General features: G+C 35.9%; 2 protein-coding genes across 2 annotated transcripts; one reads left to right on the top strand and one right to left on the bottom strand.

Annotated features, from left to right (window-relative positions):
- Nucleotides 1-1,485: 1,485 nt before the first annotated feature.
- On the top strand, nt 1,486-12,539 carry LOC139981330 (required for meiotic nuclear division protein 1 homolog). The gene is made up of 10 exons (XM_071993665.1): nt 1,486-1,629; nt 2,399-2,849; nt 3,346-3,454; nt 5,038-5,156; nt 5,636-5,736; nt 6,964-7,070; nt 7,639-7,703; nt 8,667-8,864; nt 9,871-9,987; nt 11,127-12,539. Exons 2-10 carry the CDS (start codon nt 2,445-2,447, stop codon nt 11,157-11,159), a joined length of 1,254 nt encoding a protein of 417 aa, XP_071849766.1. The 5' UTR covers nt 1,486-1,629; nt 2,399-2,444; the 3' UTR covers nt 11,160-12,539.
- Nucleotides 12,540-12,924: 385 nt separating this feature from the next.
- On the bottom strand, nt 12,925-18,147 carry LOC139981331 (tektin-1-like). The gene is made up of 6 exons (XM_071993666.1): nt 17,920-18,147; nt 17,211-17,407; nt 16,661-16,826; nt 15,743-16,015; nt 15,160-15,382; nt 12,925-14,198 (listed from the first exon to the last, which is right to left on the bottom strand). The coding sequence occupies exons 2-6, from the start codon at nt 17,398-17,400 to the stop codon at nt 13,842-13,844; spliced, it is 1,209 nt and encodes a 402-aa protein (XP_071849767.1). The 5' UTR covers nt 17,401-17,407; nt 17,920-18,147; the 3' UTR covers nt 12,925-13,841.
- Nucleotides 18,148-18,381: the final 234 nt, after the last annotated feature.

The following is an 18,381-nucleotide window of genomic DNA, read 5'->3' on the forward strand; positions in this document are numbered from 1 at the left end:
TGTTTTTTTTTTTTTTTAGGTTTGCACATGAGGGACCATTATTCTATAGTCTTTCTAGCATATTTTGTGGCTATACTGGTGACCTTTAATAACTTCCTGAAAGTTGAAGGCAACTCACAAAGTAATGGCTATTGTTCTACTTCTTTCAAAACTTAACAACGTTCTTAATCCATTTCGTCTAATGTGTTTGTTTTTACGCTTTTCAACGAAGGGTTTGTCAGCTCTGTGAATCTCAGAGGTAATCACAAATAACTAATTTCTTGAAATGAACTTTAGGCATTAAAGTCATGTGTTTTGTGTGTGGTTGTTCTGAAGCATCCAGGTATATATACACATAAATTTACATAAATATACACATAAATTTTGAAGAGTTAAGTTCATAATTTAACTGCAACTGGTTGTCAAAGTGAGAAGAAAAAATGAAAAGAGTCAGAGCCTGTATTTTGAAGTGAGTAGTTTTGATCAGTTTGGTCCGTAATCTTTTACTGTTACACGCTGCAATCGAGGCCAATTGACATTTTCGTCTTATGTTTACAGAGGAAGCATCTTGTAATGTGGCTCACAATATTTGATTAACCATTTTTTGTCAAAAAGGCTTCAGAGTTGTGGATAATGGATCTATTTTCTCTTTCTCAGATTTTCCTATTAAACTCTCAGGGGAGTTAATTGCTATGATCCATCATCAAGCTTGTTGAAAGGATTATTAAACATGTTAAGGTATGACAGTCACCCGGTACCTGTCATAATTTTATTGTGTATCCATGGCAGTGTTGACCATTTTAAGTAATTTCAGATGCTCACTGAGTGAGGTAGTATTACAAAAATAATATAAAAAAAAATAAGAAATAAAAATTCGGTTTTAATATGATCAAATACATTGAATGATTAGAGAAACAAATGTAGAGTTTTGTATTTTTGTGTGTGATTTAATTGAAGTATAATTATCAGTGATTAAATGGAATCAAGTAAAGTCACAATTGATTGTGATTCAAGGCCTCTGACACTGGGAAAGTGGGAGTAGGGAGAAATGCCCCCTCAATTATTGTTCACAGAAATGATTACACACAATCAGTTGTAGTCTTTAGATGCTTAAAGGAGGTATGATTACATTTGTGATTACACTTCTCCTTCCTTCCCTCCATTTCTCCTCCCTTCCTCACACACACCAAAGAAAATGTAGAACAAAAGCCTGAATCTCTAATTTTCAGAGCTGGCTAAGTCCAAGAGTAGAATGTGACTTAACACCAATTTACGATTGGACACCAATTTTCCGAACAGTTAGCGTCGTCGATAACTTAGTTTAACCCAGATGGTTCCCTGTTTTGCTTTTCCATTTGTGTAGTAATTTGTTTCATCATCAAAAGAGTTCACGTGAAATACGCCATCTAGCTTTTACATTAAAAAAAAATATACGCGAAAACAATATCTTTCACTCCCAGCGAACCTAGTTCCGGAGGGGATTTCCCTTGTGTGCATGTTACGTAATAATATTCAAGTTTACTTCTCACACATGCACAGGTATGCTTATGAATTATGATTCCAGTGACAATTTGTCTTGTTAACAACGTGCCTAGTCTTGTACTGTCGGGGAAGCTATAACGACCTCTTTCTAAAAGAAATTATATTTTAGTAAGTACTTCTCGAAACTCTGTGCAGTAGATAACCATGTACTAATGGTAAATGTTGATGAACGAAATTAAAAATAAAAGTATGGACTAGGCTAGCGTTTAAAAAAAGGCTAGGCCTACAGTGACGGTTTGAATTCCACAGAGTCCTAGTTATGCGAAATTATGTATCGATCGCTTTTTCGGTCAAACCTTGAACAACTCGGGCGGAGTTTGTACATCCTTCCAAAAGTATAATAACGAATGATGTGATAATATTTCATAAACTTTCAATCAAACTCCTATGAGCAGAAAGCAAAAATGCAGCTACCTAGATAAGTTGGTGTCTAAATATTGTGTAGGCCTAGGTACAGTTTGGATTTGAAGGCTGTCTATACATCTTTGACTTGTATAGCAACTTGACCATTTAGTGTAGCATTTTGTGATGCGATAATGGATGAATTAGTCCCAGGCTAAAATAAGAGGATATGTAAACTGTAAAAGTTGATAACTGGTTGTCACACACCAGAAACGGTTCATTATTTTCCTCATAATTTCAGTGTCATATTTAGACCAAATGACCTCCTAAGCCATTCTTTTGATGAAACGTGTTACACCTCAAATGAAACATTCAGTGATTAATTTTTCTCTACAAAAAGTTATATTCATTCATTAAGGAGGTTGGTGAGTCTATGGCTTACAAGGGGGTGCCTAAGATGTGAGCATTTTATGTTCTAGTTTAAATGGAAAACAAATACAAATTTTTGCATTCCCCCCATTTTTTTCATTTGCAGGTTGACACTTTTAAAGTGAGAAACAAATAAGTTTTCATTTGCTGATATGGCTTTCCGGTCGGTCTTGTCCTTTTGCAGAGGATTAGTTCTAAGGGAAACCAATGTTTTACATGCAAGAAACCTTGTGACTGGAAGAGATATATTACACCAATGGAAAGGTCATTCCACATGCAATCACCAATTACTTCAGAGGCATTTCATTTCTGACTGTTTTCCCAAAACACCAGTCCTTGGCAGATTTAGTTCAACAGTATTGGTGAGCCATTTATGGCCACACGTTTCCTATCCTAAGAGAATGCACCGTCCACAACATTTAACGGACAATATTATTAGATCCTCATCCACCCATCTTTCAAGTGTGCAGGCTCCTTCTTCAGCGAAAACCAGCAAGGCTTCCAAACCAGCCCGACCAAGAACAAAGAAACCGTCCACTCTAGTGCTCAAGGATGAGGTGAGAAAGTAACCCTTATTTGCTCTTGTGTTTCTAAGTCACAGTTTTTGTCAAATTGAAAGAAAAGCCTGATGCTTATTAACCTGTATTAATAACTTCACATTCCTTGTCCCAAACGTTGATAGGTATTGTCCTCAAATATGGAAGAAGGACCAACATTGCAACCTCATCCCCCTCCTTCCCCTGATAGTACGTGGAGAAGATATATAAGTTGAATTTGTGAAGCCAACTCCCTTCATCTTTCCTTAGTGAAAGGACCAACTCATGGCTGTTTGTGGTGTTACATCAATCAGACAATGTTACAAAATAATTTTGATATTTCAAACCCTTGTAAAAATTATTGTAAAATGTATTTGAGCACTAAACATACATCTCAAGTTATTCTTTATTAAATGGTGAAATTTGAATTGAATAGTGGGACATTTGTCTATTAAAGTTCTTTTAACAACTGCTCTTAAATACATGCCAGTAAATACGTTCCTGGTTTTTCTTGCAGGGTCAATGGTTATCGACAGCTTTCTCTACTTCCGAAGAATTCAATCTAGAACATTTCAGTCTGGATCTGCAAACTCAAGGAAACTTTCAGGTTGCTACTATGCCAACAGGTATGTATTTAGCCCATAGTGAGTCTGTAGGGTTTACGAATCTCACTGATATGATTAATACAACATTTTAATAGGCTTTATGTACTGACTATCCCATATTACTAAATGTAATATGAACTCGCTGATCTGGTTATAACTCTCTAGTGTAGGCACTGCACTGCTATTATGCTTGCTCCCTGCTAAAGAGTTTTTTTGACTTGCAGGGTGACAATATTTAAAATTTCAAAAATTGCAGTTGAAGTTATTTTAATAGTTTAACAATAACTTGATTTAAAGGCATTGAAGACTCAACCCCAAAACCGCATGCCGCATTCTGAAAAAGTTAACTTTCCGATGCTTGCAAGTGAAGTTTTCTTCTTGTCACTACAAAATGCAGACAGTAATGAAACGCGATACCTTGTACACTATGTACACTGTGTTGTGGGTATTGACTGTAGCTGTATGTATTGACTGTACACTAGTGTCTAATTACCGATGGTAGCAAGCTGTGTGTGTATTTTCTGGGATCGATGGTGGTGTCTAACACTTCTGTTACACCTCATTCGAAACTAGGTCAGATTACCCGCATTACACGTTTCTTTGTGCGCGAGTCTTCACACCCTTTAAAGTCTCTGTCCAAGTTGGTCCTGGTGCGGTTTCAGGTTAGCCGAAAAAGCAGGTGAAGCAGGTGCTACTGTAGTACTAGTACCTCAAGGCCCCCAAAGAGAAGGGGCTTCCAGGGTCAAGGGGGTTTCTGTGTACCCTTCCAGGCAAAGTATGTCAACTTTTGATATTTGCTTTGTGCCTGCAAACCTTCATAAAGTGGTGGGGAGCTCTGCATATTGTGCCTTACTTAGGGTCGTATAGGGTGTTTATCGAACACTGCTGTTGTAACGTTGCCAAATGCCCAATTCATGATTAATAATGCAATGATCAATGTGGAAAAGACTGCATTTGTAAATTGTCTCTGTAATAAACGTGTGACAAACGCAGATGTCAATTACTGTTTGAATACTGTCATGAATATAGCAGTTTGATTCTTCAATCTTCTTTGGTATTAACAGTTTGACAGTTAGCAAAGAACTTAAAGGTACTTCAGAAAAATTGATGTTTACCTTTTCTTAAACTATGTTTCAAATAAATAAATATTTCAGTGACAGAATTTTCATCTGGTAAACCTTGGTTTCAGTGACTGCATGATGTTGACTATTTCATTTATTGCAAGACGAATTATAACAATTTCTGAATTTATTTATCATAAAAATAATTAAAATTAAATTTCTGTTAAACATATTTAATTATAAAGGGACTGTGTAGTGACCCAAACATTGCTAGTCATGATACATAAGGAATGCCTTGACACTGTATAATCTTACTGTTTTAAAATAATTTAGAGAAAGAATTGAGAGAGATGGCAGTGATGGGCAGTATATTCCTGTGACAAAATTTGACTGTGGCTGTTGTCGGTAACAACTGTGTATTTTTCTGTAGTGGCATCACTAAATATTTAATTTGGGAAGGTGGGGACGGAGGGGGGGGGGAGGCTCGGTAGGGGGTGGGTGAAATATCTGTGTATTTACAGATTCTATTATTTGATCTTTCAGATGCTCACGATGTTTTACATATGAAAGTCATCACCGACTCACAAGAGGATGAAGAACCCTCGGAGATGTTTATCTTTAGAAACGGATGTCTGGTGTTTTGGAACGTTGCTGAATCAACTGTGAGCTGAATGGATATTGTTTGCTAAGAGGTTTCAGGCAACAAAGAATTTCATTGTATCTGTGTGTGTGTGTGCGTGTGTGTGGCTGGGAGAAAGCAGGGCGGGAGGAAATGTGGAGTTTGATCCATGATAGAAAGTTAACGATGACTGAAGCATCATCATACATTTGCCAATACCCTCTCTCCTTATTGTTACCAAGATTTCATGGTTTTAGTCTCCTGTAACCTTACCAACCCCAAATCCCATCCTGTCCACTAATTAAAAACTCAATTATGTCCTATAGATGAATCAATCAGATGGAGGTTCGCTGAGCTGGGGGAGGAGCACAAGGGAATGTACACCCCCCCCCCACCCATCCCCATTTTGTGAAGAAAAGTGAAGGGCCCATTTTCAATTTTTTTTTTTTAATTAAGAAGGGGAAGTTTTGTTGACAAATTATATAATGATGTAATAAATTCTGCCATCTCTATGTCTTGTAGATCAAGCAAGTGATGAAGATTGCCACTAAGCATCAGTCAGAGCCCTATGAAGTTGCTCTGGTAAACTGGGAGAACGAACAGATGAATTACAGTTATGGAGAGTAAGTTGAAGAAGATATAAAGATGCTTACTTTTGTTTATGCAAAGTCTTTTGCTTTAATTTGGTTGCATTGGGGGAGAGGGAGGGGGTATTGGTGTGACAAGTCTACAGTTTACTTTGCAAACTACAGGTGACCAGCAATTTCTGTCGGTTTTATGATTTTTGAGTCAAACACTGACTAATATCAAATTTTTTCAGGTTTCTATAGAATTTCAAAATGGGCATGTTTAGTTTCCCTCTCCTGCATGCTGATAGCAGGAATTTACACTGTCCTCACACAGCAGGTGAGAGTGCTTGAATATGACTGATCCAAGTTGATCCAATCCTCAGTTTTGTTGGCTGCGGTTTGGTTTTCGCTTAAAATTGCTTAATGCTTTCGTTTTTACCCAACATGTTGCATCAGACTGCAGTTTGCAGCTATTGGTTCACACCAGCAACTTGCCAGTTTCAACCAATGTAACTAACCACAGAGGAAAAAGTTTTAGCGGTCGCTGAGACTTTTTGTTGCATGTCATGCAGTTTGTTGCATGATATGCAGTTTTGGGAAAAACGTTCTTCTGTGCAAGTCAGTCAGTCAGTCTGTGTGTACGAGTCAGTGGTACGACTAACTGGCTTCAGCAACTATCAAAACTTTGGTCATAACAACTGAGTTTCATGGCCCATTTCTTCAGTTTTCTGCAGTCTGGCAGTGTGTGATTGGTTTAACATTGAAAATAATATGCTACGTTGTTATATGACTGTGGTTTCTTAGAAACTAAATGATTGAACAGAAAATTGGGAAAATTTAGGAGAAACAGCCGGATAGCATGGAGGTTAAAAGCTGAGCTCTGTTTTCCCATAGCCTTGCAATTTATATTTTCAAAACTAATTTATTGGTGACTCAACTCGGAAAGAATTTCCAAAATCCTTTGCACTTTTTAAATTTGCTTTTTAAGTTTGGAAGAAAATGCTTCACCGTACAAATATTGAAGCATTGCAGATTTCAAAACTGAGAGTTTCTATTATGGTGTTGTTTAGTTGTATACGAAAAATAAAAAATATAAGCTTTAATATGACATCAGAACTAACATCGATGAAGCTTTAGGTCAAAGACATGAAACTACTTCAAAGACTTTTGCCTATTACTCACCTGTCTCTTCACACTTGCTGCACTATTATCTTCTGCTATGCACAGTGTTCTTTCAGTAAGTAATACACACCTCTCTTTTTTGCCCTTTCTTACTTGCAGAGGAAAGACATGTTTTAAAGAGGACTGTATAGTCTTAAATGGGAACAGTTCAACGGAGGTGACAACTCTGGAGAAATTTGCCTTCTCAAATTCCATGATTTTATCAGGTGAACAATAAATTTCATACAGGGGATGTCTTCTTGTAACATCTTAATTAAGGGAGAAGGCTGATTAAACCATTAACTTTCCCTAGAGATGATGTACAACTCCCCAGAAAGTTTTCAAGAAAATGATCTCCCATTTTGTTCTGATTTGAAAGTCGTCCCAGGGGATGCCATTTTGGACTAAATTATATATTCATGATGTTGTAATGAGACTAGTAGGTTGAACAGTTGACCTTTGCTATGTTGTTCTTTTTGCATATTTTCATGTTGAAAGTAAACAGTGTTGTCACTAATAAAACAATAAAGGTGTGAGGTAATGTTTACATCTTGAATATTTTAACTGCAACATTTTGCAAAACAAATGTCACATGTATCAAGCAAAACATTGAATAAGGTGAAGCTTTACATGTCAGCTTAATATATACTCCAGTCTTCAGAGTTGATGTGAGAAGGAACATCATTAATCAAGGGGTAAAAGCAACAATATGTCCACATGTTCTCATTATTTACAAATTTACTGTTACGGATAATTGTTTAACTATATTGTTTCTTCTTCTGTTCCCTAATGCAGTGAAACTTGCGATGTGGGAATATACTTTAGATAAATTTGTGTCCTCGATAGAACATATCCCTGAGGTCAGTTGGATAAACTTTCATAACAGCAGTTATGTTTTAATTTTTTATTTATTATCAATTCTTAGAGAGTTGAGAACTCTGCCATGACATCTTTGCAGTGTTGCTGTATTAATGAAGTGATGAACAAGATATGAATATATTAGATGATTTATTAGATTATATATGCAAATTGTACGCATAATTTTGACATTTGACTGATCTTCCTAGAAGCGGGTGTATTAAGAGTCTTTATATGATTGGTTGTCATACTGAGAGGTAGGCAAATCAAATATTAAACAACTCAGATCAATGGAAAGTGAATGTGTTATAGCTACAGTAAGTATGAATACTTTTTCAACAAGTTGTTTATTTTTGTTCTGTACAGCAGTAAGTCAACAGCCAAGTCAAAAATCACTCATGGATTATAAAATAATCCCATCGTTAAATCAGCTATTAGCGTTGGCGAACCATTACTGTGCATCGCTTCGTCATTGTCACTAGTATCACGCCAGCAAACATCCAACTTAAGCCATTTTACAATAAGAGAAACAAATAATGTATTTCAATTCATAAACCAGAAATACGAAATGAACAGAAGCCTCTGCTCATAACCACTTCATAACAGCCAATTTGAATAAGTTTTTTTGTGGGTTTTTTTTTAAACGGGAACCTAATAGCTGTGGGTGTACAGCTGCTACATGATGTCTTACATGTTTGTACAACATCTCTTCATTGAAGAGTTTTAGTATAGTTTAGTATAGAGACCCAAGGATCAGGAAGCCTTACAGTAGCTTATTTGAGACCCTATCATCCATGTTAGACCATTTTGTGTCAAATCGTACTTGTTTTTGGGGGATGGGTTCAACTGTACACCTGCAAAGTGTGAAATGTAGTAAAAGATAAATCATTGCTATCCCCCCACTCTTTGTTTGTATTTTAACCTTGTTTAAATGATTAGTTTTGTGGGGTTTTCTTTTCCTTCAGATTCTCAAAGCCAGTGGCAAATTGAAGATGTCCCACAAAAGTACGATGAAACACATGGGGAAGCTTTATTCACTACGCCACAGAATCAACCTTAGCTCCGACCTCCTGAATACACCCGACTTCTACTGGGACCGTCAGGAATTGGAAGATCTCTTCACCAAAATGTGTCAGTTCTTCAGCATCTCTCGAAGAACAAGGGTGAGATTCACGTTAAATGACCAGGATCTTCAAAACAATTTATAACTAATTAATCTCACCCTTTTAATATGCTTGCAGAGGGGCTATGATGCTAGTCTTTTACATTATGTTTTCATCATATCTTTAAAATCTTGCATAAGTCTGCTACTTGACATACCTTTGTAGCAGATTTCCTTCTCCAAGCGTACTTTGTACGTAAGAATCAGGGCTGGAATTTCTCTCCCGTTTCATCGAAACCATTTTTTCAAATCCGTTTTGCCTTTCGTGTGGCTGATATGGAGTAGGACTTTATAAATGCAAGTTGTAAGTTTGATTTGATAAAATCTACTGATTTCAAACATTTACTTCATACAACGAGACAATTTTCCACTTTAAATCTTTGATTTTACAAATTAATCCTTGATTTATTTGGTATTATCATTGTTAATGTTGCAAAATGATAAACTGAGTAATTGGCTTATATGGAGTAGGACTTTATAAATGCTAGTTGTAATTTTGATTTAACAAAATCTACTGATTTCAAACATTAACTTCATACTACAAGGCATTATTCCACTTTTAATCCTTGTTTTTACCAATTAATCCCTGATTTATTTGGTATTTTTATTAATAACGTTGTAGGTCATGAAAGACAAACTGAGTAATTGGCTTATATGGAGTAGGACTTTATAAATGCTAGTTGTAATTTTGATTTAACAAAATCTACTGATTTCAAACATTAACTTCATACTACAAGGCATTATTCCACTTTTAATCCTTGTTTTTACCAATTAATCCCTGATTTATTTGGTATTTTTATTAATAACGTTGTAGGTCATGAAAGACAAACTGAGTCATTGGCTTATATGGAGTAGGACTTTATAAATGCTAGTTGTAATTTTGATTTTAAAGAATCTACTGATTTCAAGCACATTTACTTCATACAACAAGGCGACATTCCACTTAAATCCTTGATTTGACTAATTAATCCTTGATTTATTTGGTATTATCATCGTTAACCTTGCAGGTCATGAACGATAAACTGAGTCATTGCAACGATCTGATGGACCTCATGAGGAACGATGTAACGGAACAGCACACACTTAGACTAGAGGCCATGATAACCATTCTGATTGGAGTCGAGGTAAGACAAAAAATAGATTGAATCAAGATTGAAAGTAGATTGAATCAGTAGATTGATAAAGTTGATCGGTAGATCAACGTAGATCAACATAGATCAAAGTAGATCTTGAAATAGTAGATTGAATCAAGTTACTCCATGTCTTTGCAATATCTTATATGCAAATTTGTTAGACAGTATAAAAATGGTCACTTACCATTCATTCTTGAACAAGAATTCAATTTCCACATGCAAAAACATTTTTCATGTTTTTGACACATAATTGTCTTAATGTTCCATAATGTCTGAGAATATTTGTGGTTTCGTTGTCTTCCGGAAAGTAACTTTTGATATATTTTAACAAGTTTTAAGGAGCTAAATTTTGTGGCAAATACTGAAGACCTTTTATGGTCATGTATTAACAATGGAATGTAACTACATGTTAATATGTGGTAACAAGGAAACTAATTTCTTTTTTCTTTGGTAAGTAGATTGCATTAATTTACAACGTTAATCTTATTGGGATCCTATCCATTTCTAATTATATTCATACTATATTTGGTATATTTTCTGATAAGCATAATTATGACTTTCAATCTCCATTGATTTCCTTTAATTCCATTAATATTTCATTTCAATATTTCATCAATTTTTTTTTCAATATTTCATCATTCAATCAATATTTCATCAATACTTCATCAATTTCATTCAATATTTTCATCCTTTAATTCAACTAATATTACTAAGCTTCATTTCCATTAATATCTTTTTCATGCTGTGGTCTTATTTTGTTTTATTTTGAAATATTTGCAACGACAAGTATGTTTTAAAATACGTAGAGTAATATTAAGCAACCGAAATTCACTTTAATACCGATGGTAGAAAAACAAATGGCCAGCCATAAAAACAAAACAAAAAAACCTGCATCCAAAATGAAGCACCGTTTGGTATTTCATTGCTAAACATATGCAATTTAAAGCCTTCAACAGGTTTTTTAATTGACAAATGGATCTTGTCTGTTTGGTTTGAAGTATTGTTTTCCAAAGTTGTATATGAGGACATCAGGATAATTTCCTAGACAACTTCTCACCTCCCACTCACCATCCTGCCTCTCCTTAATCATCCAATATTCATTTATGATTTTCTCCTTTTTTTTTTTGCAGATATTAATTGAAATAATCCATTATACTGTTTGAAACAAAGTCACCCTCTCCACAATAGAAGTTCCAAACTTCAGACTGGAGGATGCAACACATCAGCAAGCAGTAAGGAGGACATCCATGTAGAGGAAGCAGAGATCTATACCAGACTCTTTATCTAAATATATATTTGGTAGTTTATGAATATGTTAATCATGCAAAGACTTCCTGAAGATGTTAGGTAGAGAACGAGCAGTAAAATAATAAACTTAGGAGAACTACAAGAGTACCATAGACAAATGACATTAACCGCTAGCTAGATTGCCAGAATTATGGATATTAAAAGGCACTGGTATTGAGAGCCAGGTTCAATTCCAGGGGACAATTAGGACACCTGGCACCCTTTTGGAAGTCTTCATATTTTCTACATTATGAAAATGAGAATGCATAATTTTTTTCCCCATATTTCCATCAGCCCTAAAATCAACCCCTCTCTCTCTTTCCCCTCACTTGAAACCTGAGTCAGTCTGAGTCTAGAAGTTAACTTAACGCTGTCTGCAGTAGTCAGTCTGAGTCTACAGAGTGAGTCTGACTGCAGTAGTTAAATTCAGACTGCCTACGACTCATAAATTCTTGCTAGCTGGCTTCCACAGATTAGGAAGAACCTCTTGTCTATCATGTACATTAGTACTGCACTTGTCATCATTAGTTAACTTAGAAATGGAAATTGCCAGTTTTACTGAATATAGTTTACCAATGCCAGTTTTATCTTCATCTTGACTCTTTTTCAGGTATAAATGTAATAGTTTTGAATATTTTACTTAGCTGTTTGAAGTGGTTTACAGTTGTAGAGACAGTTCACATTTACAGATATGAACATGTTAGAGGCTTGTAGGGTTAAGTATAATTTATAGGACCACTTTCTAAAGTACCTTTTCATATATATATTGTGTTGTAGCCTGCTTCCTTTTTTTTTGCATGTGTGTGTGTGTGTATGTGACGCAAGCTTATAAACATGACAACTCGAAACGTTCATGACTGCACTTGATACGTGGATACTTGTCTTAATGATTACAAGAAGCCTATTGAGAGTGATGGGGATCAAAGGTCACAGCTCAAGCTAGGGGCAAGATTCGTTCCCACCAGAATATCCCATTATTAAGTATAAGGTTTAGTGAATGCAGACATGCTTTGGGGGCATTACAGAGCAAGGATTGTCAGTTGCACAATCCTTACCAACAGTTATTGGAAGCAGTACAAATGCATGCAGGTATTTTGCCATGGTAGCTGTTGCATTAGATAAAATAATTTGTTTCTTTAAGAAACAGATAATCCTGTAAGTTTTCAAAAATTCAAACTTCAGGATTATCACAGCCCTTGGTAGAGGTTGTACTCCACAAGTTTTGTCATTGTATCTTCAGCATGTTGCAAGCTATACAACACAGCAAACATCTTCACAGTTTATTCTCAGCCAACAGAAAATTAGTGGAAGCAGCCAGCCAACAGAACATTGTTCATGCTGGCTACCTCAAATTGATTTGGCACATAAAAGGTTGGAAATATGAAATGTTGAAGAAACTCCATCTCCAAAATTATTATGATAACCTTTTAAATGGTGAGAAGTTATACAATTTTATGTGCTACAATGGTCTTCAGAATTACCAATGATGTAAACCTGTTTGGTTTCAATTTCTTATAAACATATATATCTTTCACACAGGAATACACAAAACAAGGATTGTGTAAACAGTGGTGTATGAGATATCTTGCCCTTATTATTCAATGGTGAATAAACACAATGAGAGATCAATACAAGTAGATCTGAAACATCTTTACCCATTTTATTTGCATCTAATTTACATAACTTCTTTGTAGTGGAAGAAAAAAGACTGTTAAGAAACTGCTTAACTACCTGTGTAGGTAAAATATGTAACAGTTAGAGGGCCTGACGTATAGATCCTAGCAGGATCTTCTTCAAAGGCTCACCCAAGTTAGAAAAAAAAAATAACTAAGGTTGCTTGCAGAGAGACAGACAACATTATCATTATATTCTTCGTAGTGAAGACGCATAAACTTGAAAAGAAAACTATACATTAATTAAATTTACTATTTCATTGCAGTTAAAACAGATAGATGTCCATGCTTGTGTACTTTCAGCATATTTTCAAATGGATTTTCACCTTTCCTAAGACATCTGAAATCTGATTGAACACACAGAATTACTCCTGTGAGGTAGCAATTATTGTTTAATTAAACATGTTATGATAAATCTGCGCACTGGATAACCAATTTTGTTCTCCACACAAACAATGAATCAAAATTCAGTGGTAAAAGGGACAATTGTTTTTCTTGCATGCTTGTTCTATTAATTAACTACTGGAGCATTTTTCTTTTCTTTTCTTGTTTATGGTACAACTTTTTAGTTATTGTCATACCATCTCAATTGAAAGCAGAATATTATACAAAACAGATTTGAGTTTCAACTAGAAACAGATTCTCAGACAGTGAACCCCATGAATATATTTCTTGGAATAACTAACTTAAGGAATACTTTTCTGAAAGCTCACTCTCGAGAATTATGGACAAAATATGAATAAATCGAGGAACAAAACATTTGCAATGCAAGAAGGGTAGAACATTTATTCTTCCATTTCCAGTTATCTTGTCAGAATTGTATTGTTTTGCTGAATACAAATACAGTTTGAAAAAGGGTCTTTGTACATTTATTTCATATTTTTTTTAATATCTCTTAATGTTAATGCTCTCTCTCAGTCCCATACACTCCTTTTCGTCGATGAAGAGCGATTTCGACTTGACGTCGATGTCTTCCTCGAGGTTCAGCTGGTTACGGATCAAGCCCTTCAAGTTGCTGTCCGCCTGGGCGTGAGTTTCTTGCAACTTTTGGACGTTGGTCTCGATCTCGGCGACTTCGTTGATCAGCCTGTACTGTACGGGATCCCTGCACAGCTCCACGTTCGGTCGGTTGGTACGAGCGTCCAGGCGGGTCTGGGAGAGTTTCATCGGACCCATCTTGTCACCGATGGCCCTCTCCAGCTTTTGTAGATTCTTTTCCATCTCTTGGATCTCACCATGGACCTATTGGACAAGGGAGAAGATTAAAAAATTAAATGTTTTCAACGATTAAAGAGAATGAGGCAAAGTTACAAACCAGTCCAAATTTAAATTTCAACAAGTTATAGGGTAACATCGATCCATTTTCATAATAATAAATATTATAATGTAAATTTGCTGTTTATATAGCGCTTTATACCAGCGATAGGTCTCAAAGCGCTTAACAGACGTTATATTACCCCTGGTCAATGATAACCTGTCCCAGAGACAATCCCTCCAGTCGGCAGCAGTTATATACTGCGCTCAACGACAAGTTACCTCACAAGTAACCCCATTTAACCCCTGGGTGGAGAGAGGCAATTGAGATAAAGCATCTTGCCCAAGGACACAATGTAATGAACTACGTTGCAATCGAACCAGCAATCCTTGGATCACGAGTCTGACGCCTTATCCAATTGGCCACCATGCTCTCATATATAATAATATGTATATATATATATATATATATATAATAAATGATATGCAAAGATTTATAATGCCCACGTATCCACCCAGAAAAGCACGCTCAAGAAGCAAGAACAGAAGAACTCTTACTAAATGGAACTGGCATGTTACCTTGTTAAGTCACTTACATAACCTAAAGGACTGAAATGAAATTAGACATGATAGCCCATGTCATACACAATATAAATAACAAGATCGAAACCAGATATCACACGCTAGTCTTGTAATGAGTCCCATACTTGTATTCTAGAATAAATTACCTGTATTCATAGATTTGTACTCCTACAAGGTACATTTTGAATACCAGTGTTGGAATTAGTGCAAAATTATGTACTCATGCCTACAGCCTTGTACTCATAAAGGTACTCAAGCAGCCAAGGGAAATTTCTAGTCGTGACTAGTACTCGTGTTCTTTTACTCGTAACACCAATGTCAATAACGCAGAAGGCTAATTTCGTCCCAGATGAAAGGGACAGCTCACCTTTCCAAGATGGTTTTCAAGTTTGGACTTGGTGTCCTTGGTTTCCCTGATTCTCTTGTCAAAGGCCAAATCGGTATCGTCCACCTGCTTCTGCATGTCGTTAGCCGTTGTGTTTAAGATGCTATCGATCACTGCACGTAAATCCACGGCATTCTTTCGATCGCGTTCTGCTTTCAGGATGTTCTCGTTGGAAAATGTCTCCCAGTCGACAGGCGTGACGGAGCTGCACGAGAAGATATACAATGATAATGATGTATGATGTAGTTATATTAGCGCTGAAATCATGCTAACATTCTTTCAAATTCTGTCCGCATTACCAGTCCACTGACTGATTTTTATGTTTTCATGTATAAGACCAATGACATACAAAAAGACTTGTATTTATGAATACATTCTGTAACAATTTGTTGCAAACTTTGCCAAGACCAACAATTTCAATGGTTAAGGTTTTTCAAACACTCTTCAACAAAGGGCTTTTTAAATCGAAGCTGATGTAAGTCTTGTTTAAGATGCTTTAAAACTATTTTGTTAATATTTTAACTGGACACAACAGTAGTATAACTATAAATACACAAATACTTACTTAGCCTCAATTTTGGCTGCTGAGGGTTTGAAAGTGAGATTAGGGTTGTCGTCTCGACAATCCCTGCAGTCTTCGTCGATATTCAGAGCGGAGAACTTATCGTTGAGATCTTTCTCCAGCTTGTATCTCTTCGACCTCATGATTCTGATCTGCTCTGTGGTTTGTTCTAATGTTTTGTGGAGTAGCGCCATCACTCCCTGTATTACTTCACGCTCCTTCAGCAGATTCTTCTCTACGTCATCGTGGACAAGATCGATGGCGACACGATTTTCCCTAAAAACATGGAAATGTGCAAAAGATTATCAAATTATGTCAAAAGGTAAAACTTTTAAAAGGATGCAGCATCACATACACAAAAGTACAAAGCACTCCATAGAGAGCATACTCTTGCCACTGAATATTCTTTCCGTCCAACTATTTAACTAACGTTTGATTCATTCAGATCTGTTACCGTATCATTTTATATCATAATTCCTTACGTTGTTTGATCCAGCAAACTGCCAAATTTGATGACAAGAAGTTTTCTTACTAAACACCCCTTTATATAAACTTTAGTTGAACAGATTAGCTGTTTAATCAATATCAGTGAGCTTGAGGTGTAATTTTACATGTTTTCTGACAAGTTTCTTGCAAACATGCTGTTTATCATCCAGCCTGAACCTCATACAAACACCAGGTAGTATCTCATCTTGTTGGTTTCACTAATAATTATTTGCATATATCATAATTACCAACAATGTGACTGGAGAAAACATAAATGATGAATACAATAAAATGATTTGTAGACTGTTTGAAACAATGACACAAGTGTCTTTTAATAACTGAGAGAGCCACTACCCTGTGCACACCTTCATCAATTTAATATTTCAAGTTTATTCATCCTCATCCAAATACAAACTTGAACGGTACAATACAAACCTCATCTGTAGGCAGCGGTTGACAATTTCCAACGGTTCCTTACACGCTTCCAGGGCGTTCTCCAACCGTGTCTGATATGATAGTAACAAATCAATCTCTGCCTTACAGTCGAGTAACTTCCTGTCCAGTTCAGACTTCCAAAAGTTGACATCATCTATTCTTTGCTCTGTTAAAAATGAGATGAAAGCAAGTTGGCATATTAGTTGATCATTCTTTCCTTCCTGATATGGACTAGATGGTACCAATTACAGATTGGTATCGATACAGATACAGATACAATACAGATATGATACAGATACAATACGATACAATACAGATACGATACAGATACAGTACAATACAGATACTTTAAAGTCTACTTTAAAGCATAACTATCAAAAGGAAAGCAAACACATTTTGAACATAGAGATCCATCAAGGATCTAAGCTAGATACACATATTTCCTACATGTATCTTAACATCTTTGTCAAATGAGCAAAAACATTCAGCAAACACAAAGGCATGTACAGATTTACAATAGAATTTCAAAGCAATAAAACTTTTGCCTTACCAAACTTCTTATTGACATCCCGTTGAGTTCTTTTGGCCATTTCTTCTGTTTCCTCTACCAATCTGTCACTTTCTGCTCTCAGTTTCTCTGAGCTTGCCCTCTGCTTCTCTGCACTATCATAGTTGGAATGATTAGAGTAAGTCCATTCTGAATGGCCAAATTTTGGTGGTGCCTTGATAAGCTTAGCCATGTTTGTTCTGTGGAAGACATAACAATCGTGAAAGATAAGTTGTACATGCAATGTAAGTTAAATAAAACACAAGCTGTGTATTGAAAGAAACATCAAATCAGCAAACATCCCTAAGGCCTTGGCTGGAGCTCATTCAATAATGTACATGTAAATCACTCCCAATCGTATGAATGTTTTCAAATCCACAATAGCCTAGGCTAATCTACAAAAGAAGAATCTAGTGCCATTCTGCCATAGGTTTTATATACACCACCATACCTTTTCGCCATAGGTTGCGATCCTTTTCACCATGGTGAAAAGGGTCGGAAAGACCCGTCGGACATATGACTAGCCTTCATTGAATAACCAACTAGGCTAGTTACCTGTTGACAACATGTTCGCTTTTCTTCCTACGCCTTTAGTTATGCCCAGTCTACATTGTTGCTTATGACATTGGTTGTACTAACGTACTAACCTAAGCCTAGCTACACTGTTACTATGTTATGAGTAAGACTAAGAGAACAAATTGAATGAACTTACCGAGTTAGCAAAGATCACGAATTCAATTGAGACACAAATTGAAGTCGATGCCAAAAGTGTAGATGTCCCTTTTTTTATTAGAATACTTAGAATATTGCACAGTTCAAGAACAGCAGTTCTGTTTGCAATAGACGAGTGAGCTTCGGCTACTTTACCGTGTGTTGAATGTGACACACAAATTGGTTCTAATACTACTTTAGCCTGTATTTACCTGTGTATGTAGTGCATGCTAACTAAGCACATATCTTTGATTATATGATCGCCGTAGCAACAGGCAGTTACCATTCGCTCTGAGGTAAAATCTACTAGGTTTTACGATTTATTGTAATGTAGTACTATTTAGCATGGAAAATCATTTTTGAGGACCAAATGCAAGAAAAAAATTTATTCTGTATACGAATTTGAAAGTGTCTTATTTATTGTCTGCGATATAGAGTGAGATGCTCTTCCAATAAAAGTGGA

This window comes from Apostichopus japonicus, chromosome 15 (genome assembly GCF_037975245.1).
Source record: "Apostichopus japonicus isolate 1M-3 chromosome 15, ASM3797524v1, whole genome shotgun sequence".
In the NCBI taxonomy this organism is placed as follows: Eukaryota; Metazoa; Echinodermata; class Holothuroidea; order Aspidochirotida; family Stichopodidae; genus Apostichopus; species Apostichopus japonicus.